The sequence below is a fragment of the Cotesia glomerata genome, linkage group LG1, assembly GCF_020080835.1.
Source record: "Cotesia glomerata isolate CgM1 linkage group LG1, MPM_Cglom_v2.3, whole genome shotgun sequence".
NCBI lineage: Eukaryota > Metazoa > Arthropoda > Insecta > Hymenoptera > Braconidae > Cotesia > Cotesia glomerata.
This window is the reverse complement of record NC_058158.1, coordinates 19,273,494-19,296,790: the sequence shown is the minus strand read 5'-3', so window position 1 is coordinate 19,296,790 and position 23,297 is coordinate 19,273,494. Positions and strand designations below refer to the sequence as shown.

Sequence of the window (23,297 nt, the reverse complement as noted above, 5' to 3'; positions counted from 1 at the left end):
CGTTCTTGACTCCTACAGTCTTTATTTTGCTCCGGGCATTATTTTGATGTTCGTGGTTAGGCTTTTTCTCAAATTTTAAAAGTACTAACGTAATCTGCTATCACTAGAGCATTCTATTCCCGGTGATCGAGGTACCTCGAACCGATATAGAAGTGAGTCTTGCACGGCGAAACAATTAAATTCAAATAGCTGCATCACTGATCAGTCAGTAATTTATTTGGTCGGAAACGTGAAACAGATTATAGTATAAATAGTTTTTTTATAATTTCTTCGTGTGTATTAATTTTCGCGAAAAAAAGTGTTGACTCAAAAATTTAAATATTCCGCGAAAAGCGTTGATTTGATTATAATTTTCCGCCAAAAAGGGCGCATTTTTAATTACCGCGAAACGCGAAGTCTAATTTTAAGTAAACATTCAGTAGAAGTGTTTTCAAATCGTTAACCTAGTACGTTTACGTTGTCTCAGCAGGTAGCAACGAGTCAAGAAAAGGTAACCTATTCATCTATTTTATTTTTATTTTTCTATTGTAACACATATTAGCATTTTAATGCATGATTTATATCTTGTTTTTCCTTAAATGTACAAGTTTGTCACCAAAATAAACTCAAACAATTAAAATTCTAAATCTTTCTTTTCTTTTAATTTACTGAGAGTTAATTTCCATAAATTCATAAACAGTAGAATAGGCTTCTCGAGGCCGAAGTCAGCAGGATCCTAATATCCTTTCAAATTTCTTAATCACTATTTGTAATCATAGTAAGGTTTGGGAATAATACGGTTTATGAACCGCTCTATATACTCGTATAAAATTATAAAAATTAATTTAGTTACCTAACGGATACTTGTGGATGGGTTTTGAGATTATTTTATAGCCTTTGCACCCCATTACAAACTCCGTTCGTGACATAATTTAATCATTAAAAAAAATCAAAAATTAAAAACGTCGGCTAACTTTATTATTATTCAATTATTTTATAAAATTCAAATTAACGATTTCAAGTTTCTTTACTTATTTTATTACTTTGGATAAAATATCAACAAATTTTAAATCAAAAATATTATCCTATTGTTAATTTATAATAATAAAATTTTAATAAATTTAAATTTATAATGTGTGAAAGATAGTCTTCTAAGTTAACGCATAAACGTTGGTGAGGACATCTACAGGAAACAATTTAAAAAAAAAAACATTACTTAAAATTTAATTTTCAGTTGGTATCATTACAAACGATATTGTTTTTCATAAAATATAAAATCTAGATGTCAGATTGATTTAAATAGAAAACAAAAGTACGTCAATTGCTCATAAATCTATTACCTATTTACTTAATAATTATGATTATTATTTTTCGTTTATGATTAATTTTTTTGGTATTGAAAAAAAAAAACATGTACTTTTTTTATTGCAAAGTGCTAAGTATTTCTTCATTTCCTTTGTTTTTGTGTATTTGATACATTTATATTAATTTTAATTTTTTTTTTAACTTGCCGCTAAGAAAATCGAAGATTTTCAAAAATCGGGAAGTTATTGTTTTCACCCCGTTTTGCAAAAATTGAGTTTTCATCAGATCTCGACGTTTGAAGGTCACAGGAAGCTACCCTGACTATCCCCGCGAGGTTGTCACGGTGTCTGTATGTATGTGTGTGTGTGTGTGTGTGCGCGCGCGTGTGTGTGTGTGTGTGTGTGTGTGTGTGTGTGTGTGTGTGTGTGTGTGTGTGTGTGTGTGTGTGTGTGTGTGTGTGAGTGAGTGAGTGTGTGTGTGTGAAAGTATGTGAACCGCTTATAATTTTTGAACGGCTTGACCGATTTCAACGCGGTTGGTGCCATTCGAAAGGGCTTGACTAGACTTAGATTTTGAAAACTATTTGAACCGATTCAGATTAATAGATTTTGAGAAATTTAAAAAAAACTGAAAAACAAATTTTTTTTAAATGTGGTTTTTTTGGAATAACTTTTAAACGGCTCAAAGGTTCAATTCAAAAAACTAATCAGCTCTTGACCTTAAAAAACCACGTCGATCGCCACCAGTCCGGTCAAAATCGGTTGATTCGTTCGAGAGATATCGTGAACGAAAGAAAACCGAAAAAAGTGTTTTTTCGGAATAACTCTAAAATTCCTAGCGCGATCAATTCAAAATTTGAGATTCTTTGTGAGGTTGAAAAAATGCGTCAAATGCTTCTAACTGCGTAAAAATCGGTTTATTCATTCAAAAGTTATTGCGGTTTAAAAATTCAAAAAATAGTGTCATCAAATCTCTATCAGACTTTTGAGCTCGAAGAGCTTTAAAGCATAAGAAAGCAATATCTTTGAGCTCGGAGAGCTCAAAATTACCCATAAATTGTATTTTTGAGCTCGAAGAGCTCAAAAACGTCATTGGTGCAATTTTAAGCGCCTAAGTATGGAATTAGCGGGAAGTTGCAGGGATGGCCTTCAGGGTCAACCATTTTCCTAATTTTTTTCGTGGCTGATTCAGGTAATCATAGAAAAGATAATGGTAATGTTGACCAGACTAATGGTAATGATGGCAAAGAGATCGCTTATTCTGAATTTCAAGGCTTAACCTCCTATGATTCTACTTGGTAAATAAGTTGTTCAACTTAAAATAATGATAATATATTTTTTTTTGAATTTCAATGTCACATTCTCAATTTTATTATCTAAAAAACTTTATTTCTTTTCAGTGAGTTAATAGGTCATGTTGCTGCTCTTGAAGGGCCAAAGATTGTTGGTGCTAAAAGATTATTACAGTTCAAAATTTATTTAGCAAATGATAACGGAGAAAAATTAAAAGTAGCTGCTTGAAACGATAAAGCACGGTCTATTCAATCCAAGATTTCAGTTAACCAAAATATACATATTGATGGTGCCTATGTGAATTTTAAACCACGAGGAAAGTTCAACGTCGGAACAGCTGATTATGAACTAAGAATTCAATCTAACACTAAAGTACATGTACTTGATTTTCGAAAAATTAAGGAAGAGGAACCAAAAGAAGCTGAGCCAATTATACCGTTGTCTACTTTTCAAGATTTGACATTTATGTCAACTGAAGACGTTCTTGTGAGAGGATTCGTTAATTTAGAGATTGCTTTGCTGAAAAAGAAAGAAAGTTGGAACGACACTTTAGTAGGCTCAATTACCGACGGGGAGTACAAATTGGACGTTAAGGTACTTGGGGTTAGCAAAGATTTAGAAATCCCCAAATATTCCAGTGTTGAAATCAGTGGTTGTCTTCAAGCTTACCTTGGCGGTTTCGGCGACACGGTGAAAGCACGGACGATTGACGGTTGTTTCTCGGTCGTTTCACCGTATAAAGTTCGTTCTTACTGAGCGATCTGTCAGTCAGCATCGAATACCGTTGTGAACGATATCTACTATAAATTTGTTGAATATTTACGGAGCTTACGCAAGGGAATCTACGGCGTTATGACCGATACTGTACGCTCAATATACTGTCAAAATACGATGATTTCATGCTACTGTCACGGACAATAAAATAAAAAAAAAACTAGGAAAACGGTTGACCCTAAAGGACATCCCTGCAACTTCCCGCTGATTCCGTTAATACCTGGGCGCTTAAAATTGCACCTACGAAGTTTTTGAGCTCTTCGAGCTCAATAATACAATCTGTGTGTTATTTTAAGCTCTCCAAGCTCAAAAAAATACCTTGTCTATGCTTTTGAGCTCTTTGAGCTCAAAAGTCTGATAAAAGTTTAATAGAACAACATTTTTTGAATTTTCAAACCACAATAACTTTCGAATGAATGTTATTTTGGACTGATTTTTACGCGGTTGGCGACATTCTACGCAGTTTTTTAAGCTTCATGAATAATTTCTAAGTTTTAATTGGTCAAACCAGAAATTTCGGAGTAATTCCGAAAAAATACTTTTTTGGTTTTTCTTTTCTGCACGATATCTCTCGAAAGAATCAACCGATTTTGACCGGATTAGCGGCAATCGATGTGGTTTTTTTATGATAAGAGCTGATTAGTTTTTGGAGTTGATCGATATAGCCGTTTAAAAGTTATTCCAAAAAAACCACTTTTAAAAGAATTTTTTTCACAGTTTTTTTAAGATTTTTCGAAATCTATCGGTCCAGATCAGTTTAAATCATATTTGAAATCTAAGTTTGGCCAAGCCCTTTTGAATGGCACCAACAGCGATGAAATCGGTCAAACCGTTCAAAAGTTATAGGAGGTTTACATACTTACGTACACACACACAAACACACACACACACATACACACACACACACACACACATTCGGAGCTGAGGAAAAACTGCTACCGGACGCGTTTCTCCGAGCGGATGGGAGGATGCTCGCTGTCCTTGGATGACACTTAATCTCTTAGTTGATGAGGTACAGTGGGTAGAAGCCAAGCAAAATAACCAAACAAAATAAGCTCCCGTGGACAAAACTCCCTTGTAATGGGTTGGTCACACTGACCTAGCAAGACGATCGTTCTCTGCTGTGACCCACTGGGAGTGACCGGAACCTGTATCGTAGTTTCCGACGATGCAGGCCACGGCTGATTCGAGCTTGCTCTGCCGAGGTGTAAGTTGCAGCAGTGGATTAGGAGCCAGCCACTTCGGGCCTTAATCAGGAAGTACGCAGTGAGTGTTAGAGATCGGAATCTTCACCGCTCCAAGCGAGTCTAGTCCGTCCGTGTATTCCGGGACTGGTAAGTGTCGGCTAGGCCTCAGGGAACTGGGGTAGGAGTACTATCTCCGAGGGTACACCAGTTCCTAGTTATGGCAACCCGCTCCACTCCGTACGATGCGCTGGTAAATCAAAAAGGATGAGTAATTCACAGGAAACAAACAAGAGTGAAAACGGGCCTCATGCTCAGCAAGACGCACTGCAACATAGTGCAAAGATGAAGAGGACAGATGCTCTGGTACATCTGGAGAAGCTAGTCAGTGGACTGCAGGACTTTCCAAACCAAGCAAAATGTCCACAAGGAGATCAAGTCGAAGTCGACGAACATCTGCAGTGCCCTGAGAAGGTTCAAGAAACTGGACAAAGAGTGGCAGGACATCAAATAGCAACACGGTAATGTTGTGATGAAGACGAGTGCGACAGCGGTTTCACTTGCAAAAGCCGACACGTTTGTGGAAAAGATGGACATAGGTGACGAGGGTGACATCGAGTCAGTTGTCGAAGACGGAGAGGAAACTGGAACTGATATCAGGCCTGAGAAAAGGAAGGAGCGAAATTCTCCAGACTCAATGACCAGCCGTACTAAGAAGAAGAAGGAACTTAAACCAAGTCCTCCGAAAAACGCGTTAACACAGAACGGCGGAAAAAATGAGGTGTATGAGTGGCAAAAAGTCCAGTCAAGGAAGTCCAAGAGAGAGCAAGCAGAAGAAAAGTTCGAGAAGCAACCGCCGAAGGAGCCCAGGCCAGAGCCTAAGCGGAAAAAACCGCGCAAACGGATCAGGCCGGACGCACTGATCATCCGCCCAACAGAGACGGCAAAGTATGCTGAGATTCTGAAGCAAATAAAGCAGGACGTCCCTGACGAACAGGTCCGTACTACAGTGGATAAGATCCAAAGAACTAGGACCGGGAGCTTGCTGATTACGCTTTCAAGGAAGAGCACTAACCGAGGCCAAGCCTTACAGAAGACCATCGCGGGCATCCTCCAAGAAGACGCGAAGGTAATCTGCAAAGGACCACAGGAAGACGTCGAAATCCGAGATCTTGACGATACCACAACCAAAGAGGATATTCAGGCCGCCTTGCGAACGATAATCGGAGAAACCTGTGAGATAGCACTAGGGACAATTAAGATTCGTAAGGCCTACAGAGGTACTCAGACAGCTGTTGTGACACTAGCAGCTGCAGCGCGGAAGATATTGGCAGGAAACGGTAAAGTCCGGATCGGCTGGGCCAACTGCTGAATCAGAGCTACGAGGAGACCAATCCAATGTTTCAAGTGCTGGCATTTTGGACACCATAGATCCCAGTGCAAGAGCAATGTGGATCGGTCTAGGGTATGTATTAGGTGCGGACAAGAGGGACACAAGATTGCTGAATACAAAAACCCAGCGAAATGTGTATTATACGCGGACCAAAGTGCAGAGAACGCGGCCCATCATGCCGGCGCATCCAGGTGCCCAGTATGTACAAGCTTTATGTCAAAAGTAACAATATTCGAACATAACCCGCACACACCGTTTGTTTTTCCGTTTTTCGGTGCCACCTGGTGGCTAAACTCTGTCTACTACCTACAAAGTAGTAATCCTACCGATGGTTACACTCTCAATCGCGGCCCTAATCCCGTTTGGGTGCTTGGAAAGCAACCCTTTCCGGCCCTACTTACCCCTAGTCCCGTTTGGGTGCTTGGAAAGCAACCTTCCGGCCCTACTTACCCCTAATTCCGTTTGGGTGCTTGGAAAGCAACCCTTTTCGGCCCTACTTACCCCTAATCCCGTTTGGGTGCTTGGAAAGCAACCCTTTCCGGCCCTACTTACCCCTAATCCCGTTTGGGTGCTTGGAAAGCAACCCTTTCCGGCCCTACTTACCCCTAATCCCGTTTGGGTGCTTGGAAAGCAACCCTTCCTAGCTATGCGGTGGCCAAATTTCCCCCAAATGGTCAAGTCAGCATTTACCTGGTTCCTGGTCGGAGACGAGTTAGGATTTCCTTGGCAATCTTCCTGGTGAATGGTCTTCTACTAGGAAGGTTTTTACCACTGGAAAACTTGTCCGAGTAATTCTCTCGAGAAAGAATTGCTTGCGTTATCGAGCCAAATTTTGGCGTTTCTCAGTTTTCCCCCAACTCTCTTGTAACGAACCGGAAGGGTCGTTTTAGACACCTGTCCGGTATCTTCGAACTAGTATTCAAAAATAATTATTTATTATTTTAATCGTAATTTCCTTCATTTTCTATCCATTCGTTTCGCCAAATTCTAAGTTTTTATTTTCGAAACTCAATTCTTTATTATTTTAATCGTAATTTCCTTCATTATATATCCATTCGTTGATTTTCCATGCTAAATTGTCCTCGGGACTTATAAAATCTTCGCTTACCTAAATTATTTCTTACAAAATAATAATCGTCATTTCTTCCATTTTATATCCATTCATCGCTTTCCCATACTAAATCTTGTTCGGAACTTAGAATGATTTGCCCAGTCTTTTAACTTCTTTTACAATTAATTCGCTCGGCTTCGTAATAATTTCTCTTACGCTTAATTTCTTAATTTAAACATACCTTCGGTAACAATAATATAAAATTATTAACTAAATAAATACAATAATTAAATAATAATCGCCGCACTAATAATAATTAATTTTTAAGTAATTAATGAAAAATAAACTAAAATACTCAAATACAAAAAGTAAAATCTGGGTCAGAATTATAATTAAGACTCTGTCTTCTTTTTTTTTTTTAAACAAATAATAATAAATAATTGGTAATTTAATTGAAGAAACGACGTAAATTGATAGTTTAAAGAATATATGAACTAAGTAAACCGTTATAATAACAATAATATCTATCTGAACAAAAATATAATTATAAACGTTTATACGAAAATATATTCTCGCCGGTTCCGGCCGGCTTAGTATCAGGTGAACATGAGCTTGGAAGAGTAGGTATTCCTACTGCCGCTCCGCCGTCTCGCTCGCACCTTCGTTCTCGCCGCCTCGCTCGCTGTCTTGTTCGCACTCATACTCATGACCATCATAATAGGTGCGTAAATCTATAGCTATAGTACATCTACAATAAGTTTGTAATGTATATAGGTATAACTCCCAAGGGCTCTACTTATACTTTGCTTTAGTATATATATATGGGTCATTCCACCAAATAAGAACATTTTTACGGGGCGACCCTCGCGGATTATGTTTAAAATTTATGGAGGTGTTCTCTATAATAAGAAATAAATTGCCTACAAGTTTCAGCCCTTAATATGCAGCGGTTCTGAGGTTATGATTTTTTGAAAGTTTGAAAAAAAATTTTTTTTAACTTTTTTATTAATTTTTCTGATGAGAAAAACTTTTTTATTAAAATCCATGAAAAATCTTATCTTGTCGGAAAAATTCTCAGCGTTTGAATGAAAATATCCATTTTATGATAAACACATCAGAAGACCCTTTGAAATCCAATTAAAGTGGAAAAATTGATTTTTCTCGGTGTGCGGTGCAAGGTACATGCAATTTGACTTCTTTTTCTGAAAAATCAGAGTATTTTACACAAAATATATGGTTTTTACGATGTGCATATTTTTTGTTCAATCACAATTAAATTAAACGTTATATCGGCTAAGCGTTATACGATTATTCGGGATAGTAAAATAATTTTCTGTTAAATATTTAAAATTTCAAACTGCTCGTTAAAAAATTGAGTTTATACAATGCAGATGGCGTTCACAACTACGATTCCATTTTCTTATTTAGGATGTAATTTTCAAAAATTTGCGAGAAATACTGATTGGATTATGGAAATTTAATCAATTTATAAAAATTTATTGAATAAATTGATTTGTAATAATCCAACGGAATCGTGCTTCTTCAGAAGTTGTAATAGATGTCCAAACAATAAAGAAATCATTAATTACTTTCATCCAGCGTTTAAAGAATTTGATGTAAATGAAATCGAATTTAAAATGTGGACATCAACCGATCGATGTACCATTGTAAACGTTATTTTGAATTCCGATGACTTTATTCATACCTTAGCGACGCAACTTGAGAAACTTTTGAAACATGACTTTATAGTAAAAATACAAAGTCGGTTTTTCCCTAATGCGAGATTAAATTTGAAGAGTGGTGAATTAGCGGTAGTTTTTAACTTGGTAGAAAATTGCGTTTGTTGTGCAGGAAGCTGCTCAAGGCTATCATTGAAATAATGACCAAGCTACTATACTTCAAATGGTGGTTTGCTAAAACGAAAATGATACTATTAAGCATTTAAGCTTAGTTGGTATCTCAGATTGCCTTAAACATGACACAGTTTTGATTTGTGATGGAGCACCTCAGCAATTTAAAAATAAAAAAACATTTACTAATTTATGTTAACATTATGCTGACTTTAGAATCATCGTTGAGTGGCATTTTTTTGCGACTGCCCATGGCAAAGGACCATGCGATGGGCTTGTAGGTCCAGTAAAACGACATGCTGCTAGAGCTTCATTACAAATGGAAAATAAAAAACATATACTGGCACCACAAGATTTGAATTCCTGGGCAGTCAAGAATTTTACAGGCGTTGATTTTACTTTCATAACGAATGATGATTATTTAGACAAAAAAAATGTGTTAGACGTACGATATTCTTTATCAAAAACGGTAAAGGGTACACAGACATTGCACACTTTTACCGATAAATGATGAAATTCGATATGCTCTTATTAAAACTGTATCAACATCTGAAAAAAGTTCAAAAATAAAAGTATTTTAATTATAAAGATTTTACGTTTAATTTAATTGCGATTGAACAAAAAATATGCCCATCGTGAAAACCATATATTTTGTGTAAAAAACTCTGATTTTTCAGAAAAAAAAGTCAAATTGGATGTACCTTGCACCGCACACCGAGAAAAATCAATTTTTCCACTTTAATTGGATTTCAAAGGGTCTTCTGATGTGTTTATAATAAAATGGATATTTTCATTCAAAAGCTGAGCATTTTTCCCACAAGATAAGATTTTTCGTAGATTTTAATCAAAAAGCTTCCTTCTTCAGAAAAATTTATAAAAAATTTTTTTTCAAAATTTCAAAAAATCATAACTCCAGAACCGCTGCATGTTAAGGGCTGAAACTTGAAGAAATGTATTTCTTATTATAGAGAACACCTTCATAAATTTTAAACATAATCCGCGAGGGTCGCCCCGTAAAAATGTTCTTATTTGGTGGAATGACCCATATATACATTGAAAATATTTTTTTAAAAATCAATAATTGAAAAATTGTTATTTTTTATTAATTTTTTATATTAAAATATATTTTCTGACGAATTAAAAATTCCCAAAAAAACACCCTAAAAAAATTTATCCCCTAAAACTTTCCCGCTATTTGCAAAATACTCCTAAATTTAGGGAAAAATCCCCCAAGTTGGCATCACTGCCCTCAAACGTCGAGATCTTATGGAAACTCGATTTTTGTAAAATAGGGTAAAACCAATAACTTCTTGATTTTTAAAAATCTGAAATTTTCTTAGCGGAAAGTTAAAAATAGTGTTTTATTAAATTTCTATCAGAGTTTTGAGCTCGAAGAGCTCAAAATCATAACAAAGCTATCTTTTTGAGCTTGGAGAGCTCAAAATAACACGTAAATTGTATTTTTAAGCTCGAAGATCTCAAAAACGGCATGAGTGCCATTTTAAGTATTCAGGTATGTAATTAGCAGGAAGTTGCAGGTATGGCCTTCAGGGTCAACCGTTTTCCTAATTTTTAACTTTCCGCTAAGAAAATCTCAGATTTTCGAAAATCGGAAAGTTATTGGTTTTACCCCGTTTTACAAAAATCGAGTTTTCATCAGATCTCGACGTTTGAGGGTCACAGGAAGCTTCCCTGACTATCTCTATGAGGATGTCACTATGTTCGTATGTATGTATGTATTAGGGCGTTTCAAAAAAAAAAAAAAAATTTTTTTTTTCTTGGAACCAGGCTCAAAAGTTTCGTTTGGATGCCAAAATAGGTCTCTGAAAATATGAGCCCTTAATATTAATATTAAGGTTGTCCGCCGCGCACTTGTCGATTTCCCATAAGAATAACACAGGAAAAAAGTTTTTTTTTTGTTCTGATTTTTGTTACTAATGAACCATCGATTGCTTTGAAATTTTAATCAAATATTTTTATAGAGAATTGAACGTTCTACAAAAAAGCTCTGATATCATTTTTCGATTACTCAACTCATTCAAAAGTTATTCAAGGTCAAAGTTAAATTTATTATCAATTTAGCCATTTTCTTCATAATCCGCCGAAATTAATTTTTTCTGATTTTTGTAACTAATGAACTGTACATTGCTCTGCAATTTCAATCAAATATTTCTGTAGAGAATTGAACGCTCTACAAAAAAGCTCTGATATCATTTTTCGATTACTCAACTCATTCGAAAGTTATTCAATGTCAAAGTTAAATTCATTATCAATTTAGCTGTTTTTCTGAATGATTTGGCAAAAATATTGTTTTTCGAAAAAATGTTCTCCAAATATTTTTTAAAATACTAATTAGACTTCTGAGGATTGTTAACCAATATTTTTCGCTGTATGATAAAGATGGACGAAGTACTTAAAACAATTTATCAATGACAGTTAGCTCTATAAATATTGGTAATCAGTTATTTTAAAATTGTCATTTCAAAATCGATAATCAAATGGCGCTGAGTGTAAATGTCATCATTTCATTAGATTAATTGATTGTTTTGACATTTCTATTTAATAGACGTCTTGTTTACATAAGTTGTGGAAACTCGTAAGCAATTAGTGAATATTAATAATTTTCAAGTTTAAATTTTCTTTGTGAATTATATGATAACATTGAAAATGAATAAATTGATCAATATTATTGGTGATCCAGTGGAGGATTTTATTGGACGTAAACTTCCCTTAATAGAAGAGGTTATTGCGGTATTTTTTTATCATAAAAATATTCTCAAAATAAATTATAGAGGAAGTTCTCAAAAAACAATCGATAAACTCGAAAAAAGTGGTCTGAGGCTGACATCCCATTGTGTGGGAAAAAATATGCGTTAAAAAAATTTTAAACAATATTAGAAGAAGACAAAAAATTACAAAAGTCTTCTCAACGAAAACGGTCTGCAATACAGAAAAAAAAATGAAGCAATTTTCCATCAAAAAATAGCAAATTTATTCGACATTGCCAAAGTAAATGTCGAAAAATATCTCACTGATGATAAAAAGTTGTTCTTATCAGGTCAGCGATCAAAAAGTAGATTCGGTTTGATTGATATTGTTCAATTGAGCTCAGCGGAAATTACTGAAGATGCTATGGACGTAGAGCCTGTTGGTAAGTTCTAGATCAACTGCTATTTCAATTATTCATGTATTACTGTTGCAATATACTTTCAATAATTATTTTTAGTTACAAACGAACCTGACGCTAATGTGGCTCTAGCAAGTCAAAAATCTTCATTATTTCAATCTAACTTATCAGCAACAACATTGAGTCATACATCTACTGATGTATCTGATTTTGAAAGTCAGTTTAGCCAACCGAAACAAACTCCAAAATTGAATGTAATGACACGTGAACTCTGTGCTGCACTTGATCGATCACAAGTGACTCACAGGAATGCCATTTTTATTTTATCTGCTGCGTACAAAAGTGTGGGAATCAATCTGTCAACTCTTAATCTGAGTTACAGTACAATTTATCGAACGCGAATTAAATTTAGGTCAGATATTGCTAAGGATCTGAAATCTGAATTTCACAAAGACGACCGTTATGTAGTGCATTGGGACGAGAAAATTCTCAGTGATATCGCAAGCACGAAAACTGTGGACCGTATTGCAGTTCTTTTATCAGTTTCTGGGGTTGATCAACTTCTCGGAGTTCCAAAAGCTGACGACGAAACTGCTCTTAAACAAGCTTCTGCTGTTATTGACCCTTTGAATCAGTGGGAAGTTGCTCCATATTTGAAAACAATGTGTTTTGATACGCCACCTGTAAATACTGGTATGATGCATTGAATTTTTATAAAGTTTGTATGATTGATTTTATCTTGGCATCTTTTTGTGATTTAGGTATTTACAAAGGAACTTGTGTTTTAATCGAAAAAGAACTTGGCAGAAAATTAGTATGGCTTCCATGTCGCCATCACATAATGGAGATTATTTTGAGAGGAGTTTTTGAAGTTCTTTGGAAGACGACATCGGGTCCTTACGTTCCAATATTTGTTAAATTAAAAAAATTCTGGGACAAAGTTGATCAATCCAATTATAAAAGTGGAATTGAGGATGAACTGTAGCGAATACTTTAATAGAAAAAAAAAGCTGAAATTGTTACTTTCATTAACAACTGCCTACAGGTACACATGGTTTATTACACTTATTGAAACTTTCAAATCTTTAAATTACAATTGATTAATTTGTTGTTTTTTGTATTTGTTTTTTTTTTTTTTTTTAGATGTCACAACCTCGAGATGATTATCGAGAACTTTTACTCCTATGTTTAGTGTTCCTTGATAGTTCTTATGAGAAATTATTTTTTTTTAAACGACCTGGTGCCATGCACCATGCGCGATGGATGTCTAAGGCTATTTACAGCTTGAAAATATTTTTATTTCGTGATCAGTTTAAACTTTCAGATCAAGAAAAGAAAAATTTACGCAGAATTTGTATTTTTGTAATTTTAATTTATATCAAAGTATGGTATAATTCAACTTCTGCTATCCAAGCACCAAACAATGACTTAGAATTTATGAAGAATTTGATTCATTCTAAAAAAATTAATTCGCCACTGTTACAACGAGCTTGTCAGAAAATGATGGAACACTTGTGGTATTTAAATAAAGAATTTACCACAATCTCATTATTTGACGACAATGTATCTGTTGATGTGAAAAAAAAATTGTTGCGGCAATTCAAAATCGGTAAAGTTCTACACCAATGCGTCAAAGGTATGAGATTATGGAGCAAGATCTTGAATCTTTATTGGAAAAAGATTTGAGTGATTTTGTCTCCAAAAATTCGCTAGAACTATTCCAAAAATTCGATTTGCCATGCGATTTTTTGGAGGATGATATTTCAACATGGTGCAGAAATGATTCATATAAGGAATGTTCAGAATATTTCAATACGTTAAAAGTCACTAATGATGTAGCTGAACGAGGTGTTGCTTTGATTGAGGAATACAACAATTACCTCACAAAAGATGAGCAATAACTGCAATACTTATTGCAAGTAGTTTGCGAACATCGTCAGAGATATCCCAATTATAATAAGACAACTCTTCAGCAAGATCAATTTCATGTAAATGTGTAAAAATCATTTTTAGACGAAAAAAATTAATATTTATGAGAAGTAATACATTTTTAATTTGTTATAAGTTTTGAGTAATTAATATATAATATTTATTAGTCATGAATACATACATGTTAAATAAATTCACTTGTCTGTTGGTCTGAATTAAGAAAACGCAAAAACACGAATAACTCTTCAGGCAATGAATAAAATTTAACTTATTTTTATGTGCAATCTATTTAAAAATGATTTTTCAATAAAATTACTGCAATCTTCAATGACCAAAGATGATAGTTTTATTTTTTTTAAGCTTGAAGACCTTAAAAATAAAATTTCAATTCATTTTAAGACCTTGAAACTAATAAAATTCGGAGGATTATAAAGAAAAGTACTAAATTGATTATGAATTAAACTTTGACCTTGAATAACTTTTGAATGAGTTGAGTAATCAAAAAATTATATCAGAGCTTTTTTGTAGAGCGTTCAATTCTCTACAAGAATATTTAATTAAAATTTCAAAGCAATCAATGGTTCATTAGTTACAAAAATCAGAACGAAAAAAAAACTTTTTTCCTGTGTTATTCTTATGAGAAATCAAAAAGTGCGCGGCGGACAACCTTAATATTGATATTAAGGGCTCATATTTTCAGAGACCTATTTTGGCATCCAAACGCAACTTTTGAGCCTGGTTCCAAGAAAAAAAAAATTGTTTTTTTTTTTGAAACGCCCTAGTATGCATGTGTGTGTGTGTGTGTGTGTGTGTGTGTGTGTGTGTGTGTGTGTGTGTGTGTGTGTGTGTGTGTGTGTGTGTGTGTGTGTGTGTGTGTGTGTGTGTGTGTGTGTGTGTGTGTGTCTTTTTTTTCCCCTTAGGGGGGGGGGGATTCTTTTTACGGATTCTAGGCATAGCTGTTTGGCCTGGATATGTGGCGACTCGACGCAGTGTCATACTAAAACGCGCTGTTGGTTGAAACGTGGGCACACAAAGAAAACATGTTCCGCATCTTCATTGACCCCTGGACAGGACGGGCACTCTGGGGTATCATCGTGCTTAAAGCGTTGAAGATACTTCCGGTAACATCCGTGTCCTGATAACATCTGCGTTAAATAATAGTTGATCTCACTGTGACTTTGGTTGAACCATACATCAATCCGAGGTATGAGACGGTACGTCAACCGACCTTTTTCTGCAGCATTCCACTCCTGTTGCCATCTTGCGATGCTGTGTGGCCGTTCTTCCCTTCTAAGTTCTTCAGGGCTCAGTGTGGTTGACCTTTTTCGTTGATATAGGTTCCGTCTTTCCTCAGCTAGGACTCTGAGAGGCAGAGTACCGGAAATAACACACACTGCTTCTTCTGATATTGTGCGGAAGGCGCTAGCTACTCGTAGGACACTCAGTGGATATACTGGTCCAGCCTTTCTTCATGATTCTTGCGTCTTTAGTGCGTCGGCCCAAATGGATATTCCGTAAGTGAGCACCGATGTGACTACTGATGACAATAATAGCCTCCTGCTCTGCTTTGGGCCTCTGACGTTCGGCATCAGTCGTGCCAGACTAGCCCTCACTACTGACGCTTTGGCACTGACATGTTCCACTTGCTGCTTGAAGTTGAGTCGGGCATCAAGCATCACTCCCAAATATCGGATATAAGGTTGTGATGTGATTTCTTGTTCGCCGACTTTCAGCTTAATGGTCTCTACAACTTTTCTGCTGGAAATAAGCACTGCCTCAGTCTTGTGTTGCGCCAGTTGCAGGTTCACTGCGTCCATCCACCGGTTAATGCGCTCAAAAGTGAGATCGAACATATGGTTTATCTCGTCAAGGTGTTTGGCAACGATCACTACGGCTACGTCATCTGCATATGCTACAAGTTTGACGTTTCTTTGCAGAGTTAGTCTTAATAGACCGTCATACATAATATTCCACAGGAGCGGGCCTAGAACTGAACCTTGTGGTACACCTCCAGTAATATCATACTCCCTCGGGCCGTTCTTTGTGTCATACTTTAGGACCCTGTTTCCAAAGTAGCTTGCTACGATCTTAAGAAGGTATTCTGGTACATTCTTCTCTTGGAGGACCACCAGGAGTTGAGGAGACCACTTGGAGTCGCCACCAGGCAATACTTATTCGTTTCACCCTTCCATCTGTGTGTGTGTGTGTGTGTGTGTGTGTGTGTGTGTGTGTGTGTGTGTGTGTGTGTGTATGTGTAAGTATGTAAACCTTTTACAACTTTTAAACGGTTTGTCCGATTTCATCGTGGTTGGTGCCATTCAAAAAGGCTTGGCCAAACTTAGATCATGAATACAATTTAGACCGATTTGAACCGCGTTGTTGCAAAACATTTTACTTTTTATAAAATTCATACAATCTATCTACTAGGACTTAAAAGAATTTGACTTAAACAATGACGCATACCAAGTACGTTCTAAAATTATTTCTTTCATTTTTAAATTTACAGAAAATGTTTTTTAATTTCCGAAAATAATATAAAATCATATCGGTTACTTGAATTTTTAATTTTTTTATTTTACATCTTTTTGTAAAGAAAAAAAAATTTTTTTTCTTAATAATCTTATGAACGTGGATTTGGCGCAATTTTTTACAGTGAAACTGTTTTTGTTCGGATTTTAGTATTTTTTGTGATTATTATAAAAATTGACAATTGGTACCAACTCAAATCTCAGGTTGGCTGCATTTTTCTTAGAAAACTATCCCCTTGAAGCTACAGTTTATGTAGAAATAATTCCAGTGCACCCTGACGGGTGTAGGTGCAAGCTGTGAAATATCTTTTTTTAACTGTAGTTTCCCATCTACAAAAGGATAACCATGCATTCTCGAATTATTTAGTCTGTGGCATGTCACTTTCTCCATAAGAAAAAAGTCAGGATCTAAAAATCTGAGTCACTATAGCTTGTGCTAGTGAATTTAATTAATTTTAAATAGAATTTATTATTTTCAATGACCATCATAAACTAATATTGATAATATAACATATAACGTATTATTATAGAGTATTATTGAAGAAAAAAAAGGTCTGTAGAATTAATAAAATTTTGCAACCTGAAAATATCGTTCTGCTTGCGGTAAACACACTCGGTTGTCTGACGCTTCGTTTACAACGGATTTGAACGGAAATTGGTGCCAGATTCTGCCGTATTTGTGGATTTAAATACTTTTGGATAGTTTAAATTCTTTTTCATGTATATATAGATATACAGTTTACATGGGGTGACTGATTCCCAATACTTTTCAATCAATATTTTTGATCAGGGAATGTTCGACAGTTATCACACGATCTTCTGACCAAAGATGTAAAAAATTTCTATTTACCTATGTAAAGAATTCCATCTAAGTCCAAATTTTCATTACTTCCTTCACTAAGAATCACCGTAGCATTATCATCGATAGCTAATGTATGTTTTTTTGGAGCAGGTCGACTTATAGTGACTGAATGCCATTTACCATCATTCAACCTTGATTTTGCTATATCTCGAATCCGAAGAGCACCATCTCCGAGATCAATTACATAGTGCACATGACCATCAAGAAGTTCAATAGCGATAAAATCATTTCCTTTGCCGGCATTGAAAAGAATCAATCCATTGGACTCTTTTGTCTTGAACTATAAAAAAACAATATAAAAAGTGATATTATTTATTAGGTTTTATCTGAATACAATTACTCAATTCAATATCTCTAAAGAGTGATTCAGAATGATTTTTACAGTGTAAAAATTTTGAAAGTAAAGTTCTACCTTTCAAAATTTTGAGTAGTTTTTCAACTATCTACTATCATAATTCGGCTCTTGGATACTTATTTTGAATTCTGAAAATAACGACGAATATATATATATGGTAAGCTTGGCACTATTAGAGTTATAATCTCACAAAAATACTAAAATTTTTCAGTTAGGGGGCATCCATTAATTACGTGAGTTATTTTTCGATCAGTTTAGACTCCTCTCCCCCTTAGGTGAGATTTAGTGAGATTTGTCTGGACCCCCCTTCCCCTTACGTGAGATTAACGCTAAAAATATTTTAAATTAAAATTATTTTTATTATTCGGGCTAATAATAAACCATTCCAGTATACTATAGTTTATTTAAATTAAATAAAATTCAAAGCAACAAAAACATAAAAAAAACACTTTTTAAAAATTTTTACTCAATCCATGGAGACTCGTGTACTTTTTCGATTGAAATAATTGGACACATATCATCTGAGATTTTTCTTTGTCTATTCACTCCAAACTTTCGTCCACAACGCACAGAAGCTCTTTATCACGACGCTTGACTACACGCATTCGTTGAATCTTGACAACAGTTTCTCGTCGAACCGCATGAAGAGCTATTCTGTGCTTCTGCAGCTTTAAAAACGAAGCGAAGTAAATGCCTCATGTCTTACAACATCTATTATCAATAGTTTTATCATTTTCTAAGAGAGATGGACAGTAATAATCATATGGCATTTGCGAATAGCCTTCATGATTGGGATACACCGTAAGGCATTGACGAAGCAGAAACGATGCAAAAGATTTCCCATCGTGCTCACGAGGCTCTAGCACAATCGGTTCTCCGGCCACTTGAAGAATCGGATAAGATAGAGATAAAAAACTGCCGCGGGTTACGATACGTAATGCACTCCTTAATGGTCCGCAGCAGTCGCGATTGTCACACTTGACCACCTGTGAAAATAAATTAGTTTGAAATTAATGTCCATGATATAAATGTTTTAATATGAAGAATACACTTTATACCTGCAATAAATACTGGCTTTCTCTGACATGGTTGGCATAACATTGCTCATCGGTCAAGTCAGATACAGAAGATTTATCATCATTTGGCTTTATGTATTCGGCAACTACTTTGTGCCCATCAATTGATACCGAGCTCCATATTTCGGCTAGAACTTCACCTGCTTTCTGGAAGTTGTCCCGTTCTAAGGAAGTATTGATAGTTTTGCCGCTGTCATTCAAGTGTGATCCATATAAATCATGAGGAAGAATCAAACCTGCCAATTCTCGGCTCAAAAGAGCCATTCTTCTTTCTACTTTATTAAAAGCACCTTTTCCTGGAGCATTGGTCACTAAAAATATAGCATCTAGGTCGTACTTTTGGAAGTAATTCACCGCGTTTGCTATCACTTTCGGATAACGAGGGTTTTCATCCGGCCCACCATCACACGAAATAATAATAATAGGCTATACTTTGCCATGACTGTCTTTCACAAACTTTTCAAAAGCGTCCCAAGAGAAGAACTTATTTAAGTCATCAGCGAGAGATGTCGCGGTAGACGAAGAGTGTTTAGCACTACAGATAGCAATGTACGTCGGCCCACTATAACTAACAGCTTCAGGGTGCCCCATTCATTCGATTTAATTTCACAAATCGCATATACACTAGGAATTAATTTATGTTGAGGAGCAATCACGAAATCGTGATCTGGGAAAGAAACTTTACATTCCACGTGCATGAGCAATGGTGCCTGTTTATTAGCTGTTGTTAGCCCAATGGGAACTTGAGCTTTATCTTTCTGAAATGAATAAAGAACTTTATCTGGACCGAGAATTGAAGCAACTGTTTCCAGAGACCTTATTGAAGCAACATAAAAATTCTGGTCTGGATGTGCTTTGTAGTGATCAGCTTCGGGGCGACTGAGCTTTACGGGACCCATTACAAGATGTCTCTTTACCTCAGAAGTAATACTTTTTCTAGGGAGTAAGCGAATGTATGCACCACTTCTCGATATATTGAATCCCAGGTCTACGAGCTTCGTGTGTAGATCAGACAGAGTGTGACAGGTGCGAACAACTTCACATCGTCGGCGTTCTTCAGCGGAAGCACCGAACATGGCTAAATTTATGATGGTCTGAAGAAGATCTGATTGCTGCTCTTCTAAACGCGGACGTGCAGGGGCAGTTCTTGGTTTCAATGATTTTGCGGTTTCTGGATTCTGAGAGTAGTATTCTTGCAACTTGCTTTTATGGTATTCCCGGTGCTTTTTTGAATTAAAAAAGTCTGCTATTGTTTTTTTTTTTTAGATTTTTTTCACACTGATCAACCTCCTGTCGTAACCTTACGATTGTTTCATGCTTGGAACCGTCAGCAATTAAAGAATTTTTTCGACGTTCAGTGTGATCAAGTTTCGTACGAAGATACGAAATTTTTTTCTTGAGCGCATCTTGAGCAAGAGTTTCACGTTTGCGAGCAATTGAAGTTTTCACTTTATTTTCGTCATCACCAGGGCCAAAGAGTTTGTGTTTTAAGGTTAGCGGTAAATTTTAGGATCGGTAATACTATTACAGAAATATGTTCAGATCGTACACAATTTCAGATATGACTTGGTATACTAGACTGAAAATGCTGACTGAATGCGGAACACGGAATCGGACCTCAAATATTTGAAATTGAGTCCTCAAAAGTGTGAGATAGAGTGCGCCAGCGACAAAATAAAATATTTATGTAATATTAAATTACCGTTGCTATCAACAAGCGTTTTCTGCACAACTAGTAATCCGAGCGGCAAAAAATGTTTAAATCTGAACCACTAATCTCAGCGCTTATCGTTGAGGACAACATTTATTGCTATAAAAATGTATCCAGTTTAAATTAATTTCAAAACAAACTCAACAGATTAAAATTATCATAAAATAATGTGATTTCAGGAAAACTTTAATTTCACAAATTGTTAAAAATGTTAAATTAAAGAAAAAAATATTTTATATGCATTTTAAGACTTTCTTCTTGGTTAAAAAAAATTTTTGACTAGAAAATTTTCGGGTGCCTAAAGGAAAACCGAAGTTGGGTTGGCCGAAGTAAAAATTTTTCTTGAAATTCTATTTTTGGTGGAAGTCATTTTTTCTTAATTCAAATCATCATACTTTAAGGAAGATACTTTAGGGAAACAAAACTACGTACTTCAGCTGATAAAAAAATTTTCTCACCTAGAGACAATTTTTCTTTTAAATATTTGATACCCATCTTATATTATTTTAGCGTGCCATTATTTGATCTTCCTATTTGACATGTCAATCAATGAAAATATTAATGAAAATTTAATTCTATCGAGATATTTAATTTTTTTAAGCAAGAGAAAAATTTTCTGAAGATAAGAAAATTTACTTCTATTAAGAACTAAATTTTTTGGAGCAAGAGACTGAATTTTCTCAAAACAACAAGATTTTCTTGACTTAAATAAATTTTCTTGGATCAAGATACGTATTTCTTAAAACAAAAGAATTAATTCTGTTGGAATAATTGAAATTTATTGAGTCAAAAAAATTTTTTTTTTCGCTAAAGAAAATAATTAGCAAGGATATAACGGGTGATATTCCGCTCAATTGGCGCCTTAAATTAATTAAATGAAATAATAAAACTAACTAATGAATCTAAATTAATTAATAAAAGGTTGCCACCGGGATTTTTAATCGCAGTTCCCGGAACCGGAACCAGAGCTGAGCTTATCTACAGGGAGAGAGAGTGGAGGAAGGTGATCTGAAATAAATAAATTTTTAATTAACAACGGTACCAAAAATTTATTAACAACAAAATAGAATAACAACTTGTTCACTCGCACGTACACTGACTCACTTAAAACTAACTTAACACTACGACTTATTACTACCGAGGATTCCGGACTAAAACCGACACCTCCACTTAACCTAAGTAGCCAGCAAAGCACCTCGTACAGAGGCTATCGTATACGAGGGCGATGTGTGAATTCCTTATAACTAACAAAAATTCTTATTCCTACAGTACCCTCATAAGGAGCGCTTTACTGCAGTTTCTAGCTACGTCGCGCTGTCCACCGGACCCTCACGCTCTATCAAAATTCTTAATCCTGACGCTCTTAGACTGTACGAACTACTCTACTCGGCAAAACATCAACAAGTAGAGAATGTACACACTCACACACACATATCCCGCACGATCTTCACACACATAACCCGGTCACACACACACACACTGGCTCTACTTAACTTTTATTTTTGACTTAGAAAATTAAACTTCAAGAATCACAACATTAATTTTACTAAAATTTTCAGTCATTAGCTCGCAAATAAATCATAAACCATTTTCACAACAAATAATTTAATTCTCAAAAAAATCTACACTAAAAACCGATGCTTGAATTTATTCCAAATTATCCACGAGTTTAATACTCAACATTAAATAAATCTTTATTTATTTAATGTTGGGGAATATTAATAAGGGGAACAATATCGACGCATAAATTTGTTTCAATTTAACTCGTAATTTATTTCTTAAATTTTGAATAAATTCTTAAGAATATTTCTTTATAAAATTCTAACTACTTTTCTGGGACCTAATCCACGCCATTAAATATTTTTATAAATAATTCCAATAAAATAATACTTTTAATTCTCTATAGTTCAATATATAAAATGACCACGTGGAATTTTTCGATTTATTAATAATTAATAAAACAATTTATCTCAATGTAAAATAAATTCACGGAAAATTATCCACGGTTATCCAATCTTGATTGCGTTGAAGTTCAGTAGCCAATTCTCAATAAATTATATTAAATAAATAATACTTTCTTGTAAAAAATAATATTAAATAATAATAATTCAATTGTTCTTACTAATAAATTATCACGTGAAATAATTGCCAGGAATTTGCGCGCTCAAAATGGACGCCGATGTTCGTTAGTGCGTAGCAAGCCTTGACCTCGGATATACGAGCGGCGCTTGCCCGATCGTGAGCTGCCGATTGGAATTATTCTCGGTGTTCAGAAATTAATTAATATTTTATTAATAAAAATGAATTTATTTAAGCCAATCTAGGATGTTAATGATTATTAACCGGCCGAATCAATAATTTAATTTCTCACGACTTCTAAACCCAAGAGGTCTAGAACATTCCTCGGGTATAAAATCCCCCCAAGAGGAATGCTCACAATGCTAACGAATCAAATTAATTAAAATAATTAATTATTATTGAGCAAATTATTATAAACAATTAAATTATCAAAATTTAATTAATAATGAGAAGTAGTAAAATTGATGAGCTGGGTATACGACCCCCTTGGCTCATCAAAAATGTAAAAATCTCAATACCTGGTTAAATTTGTGCTGAGGAAAGTCTTTGTTCAAAACTGGCTTTCTTCTTGGACTTTTTGGCTGCTGATGTTGTTGAACTGAGCACTGCATTACTTCTAACTCACCGCAGCTACGCGATCAGCCAAGAAACTCAGACTTACCCCCACTTAACGCTAATGGGTCCCGAAGACCGAGACGAGCCAGTGCTGCGTCGAATAATTATCATGCGTGATCGGTTTTACCGATACAGGGTAAATTACCCTGTTAGAAGGAAAATATTTTCAAGTGAAACTTTTTAACTT

At 35.1% G+C, this 23,297-nt stretch overlaps 1 protein-coding gene and 1 long non-coding RNA gene across 2 annotated transcripts in view; one reads left to right on the top strand and one right to left on the bottom strand.

Annotated features, from left to right (window-relative positions):
- LOC123263793 (neurexin-3-like) overlaps positions 1-23,297 on the bottom strand; it is a 763,584-nt gene that overhangs the window by 234,260 nt on the left and 506,027 nt on the right. Inside the window, exon 23 of the mRNA XM_044726803.1 lies at positions 17,263-17,554. Coding sequence (XP_044582738.1) covers positions 17,263-17,554 — 292 coding nt within the window. The remainder of the gene's footprint in view (positions 1-17,262; positions 17,555-23,297) is intronic.
- Positions 12,609-13,847, top strand: LOC123264826. Its single transcript, XR_006509426.1, has 3 exons — positions 12,609-12,648; positions 12,717-13,000; positions 13,099-13,847. It is a non-coding gene; the product is annotated as an uncharacterized LOC123264826 (long non-coding RNA).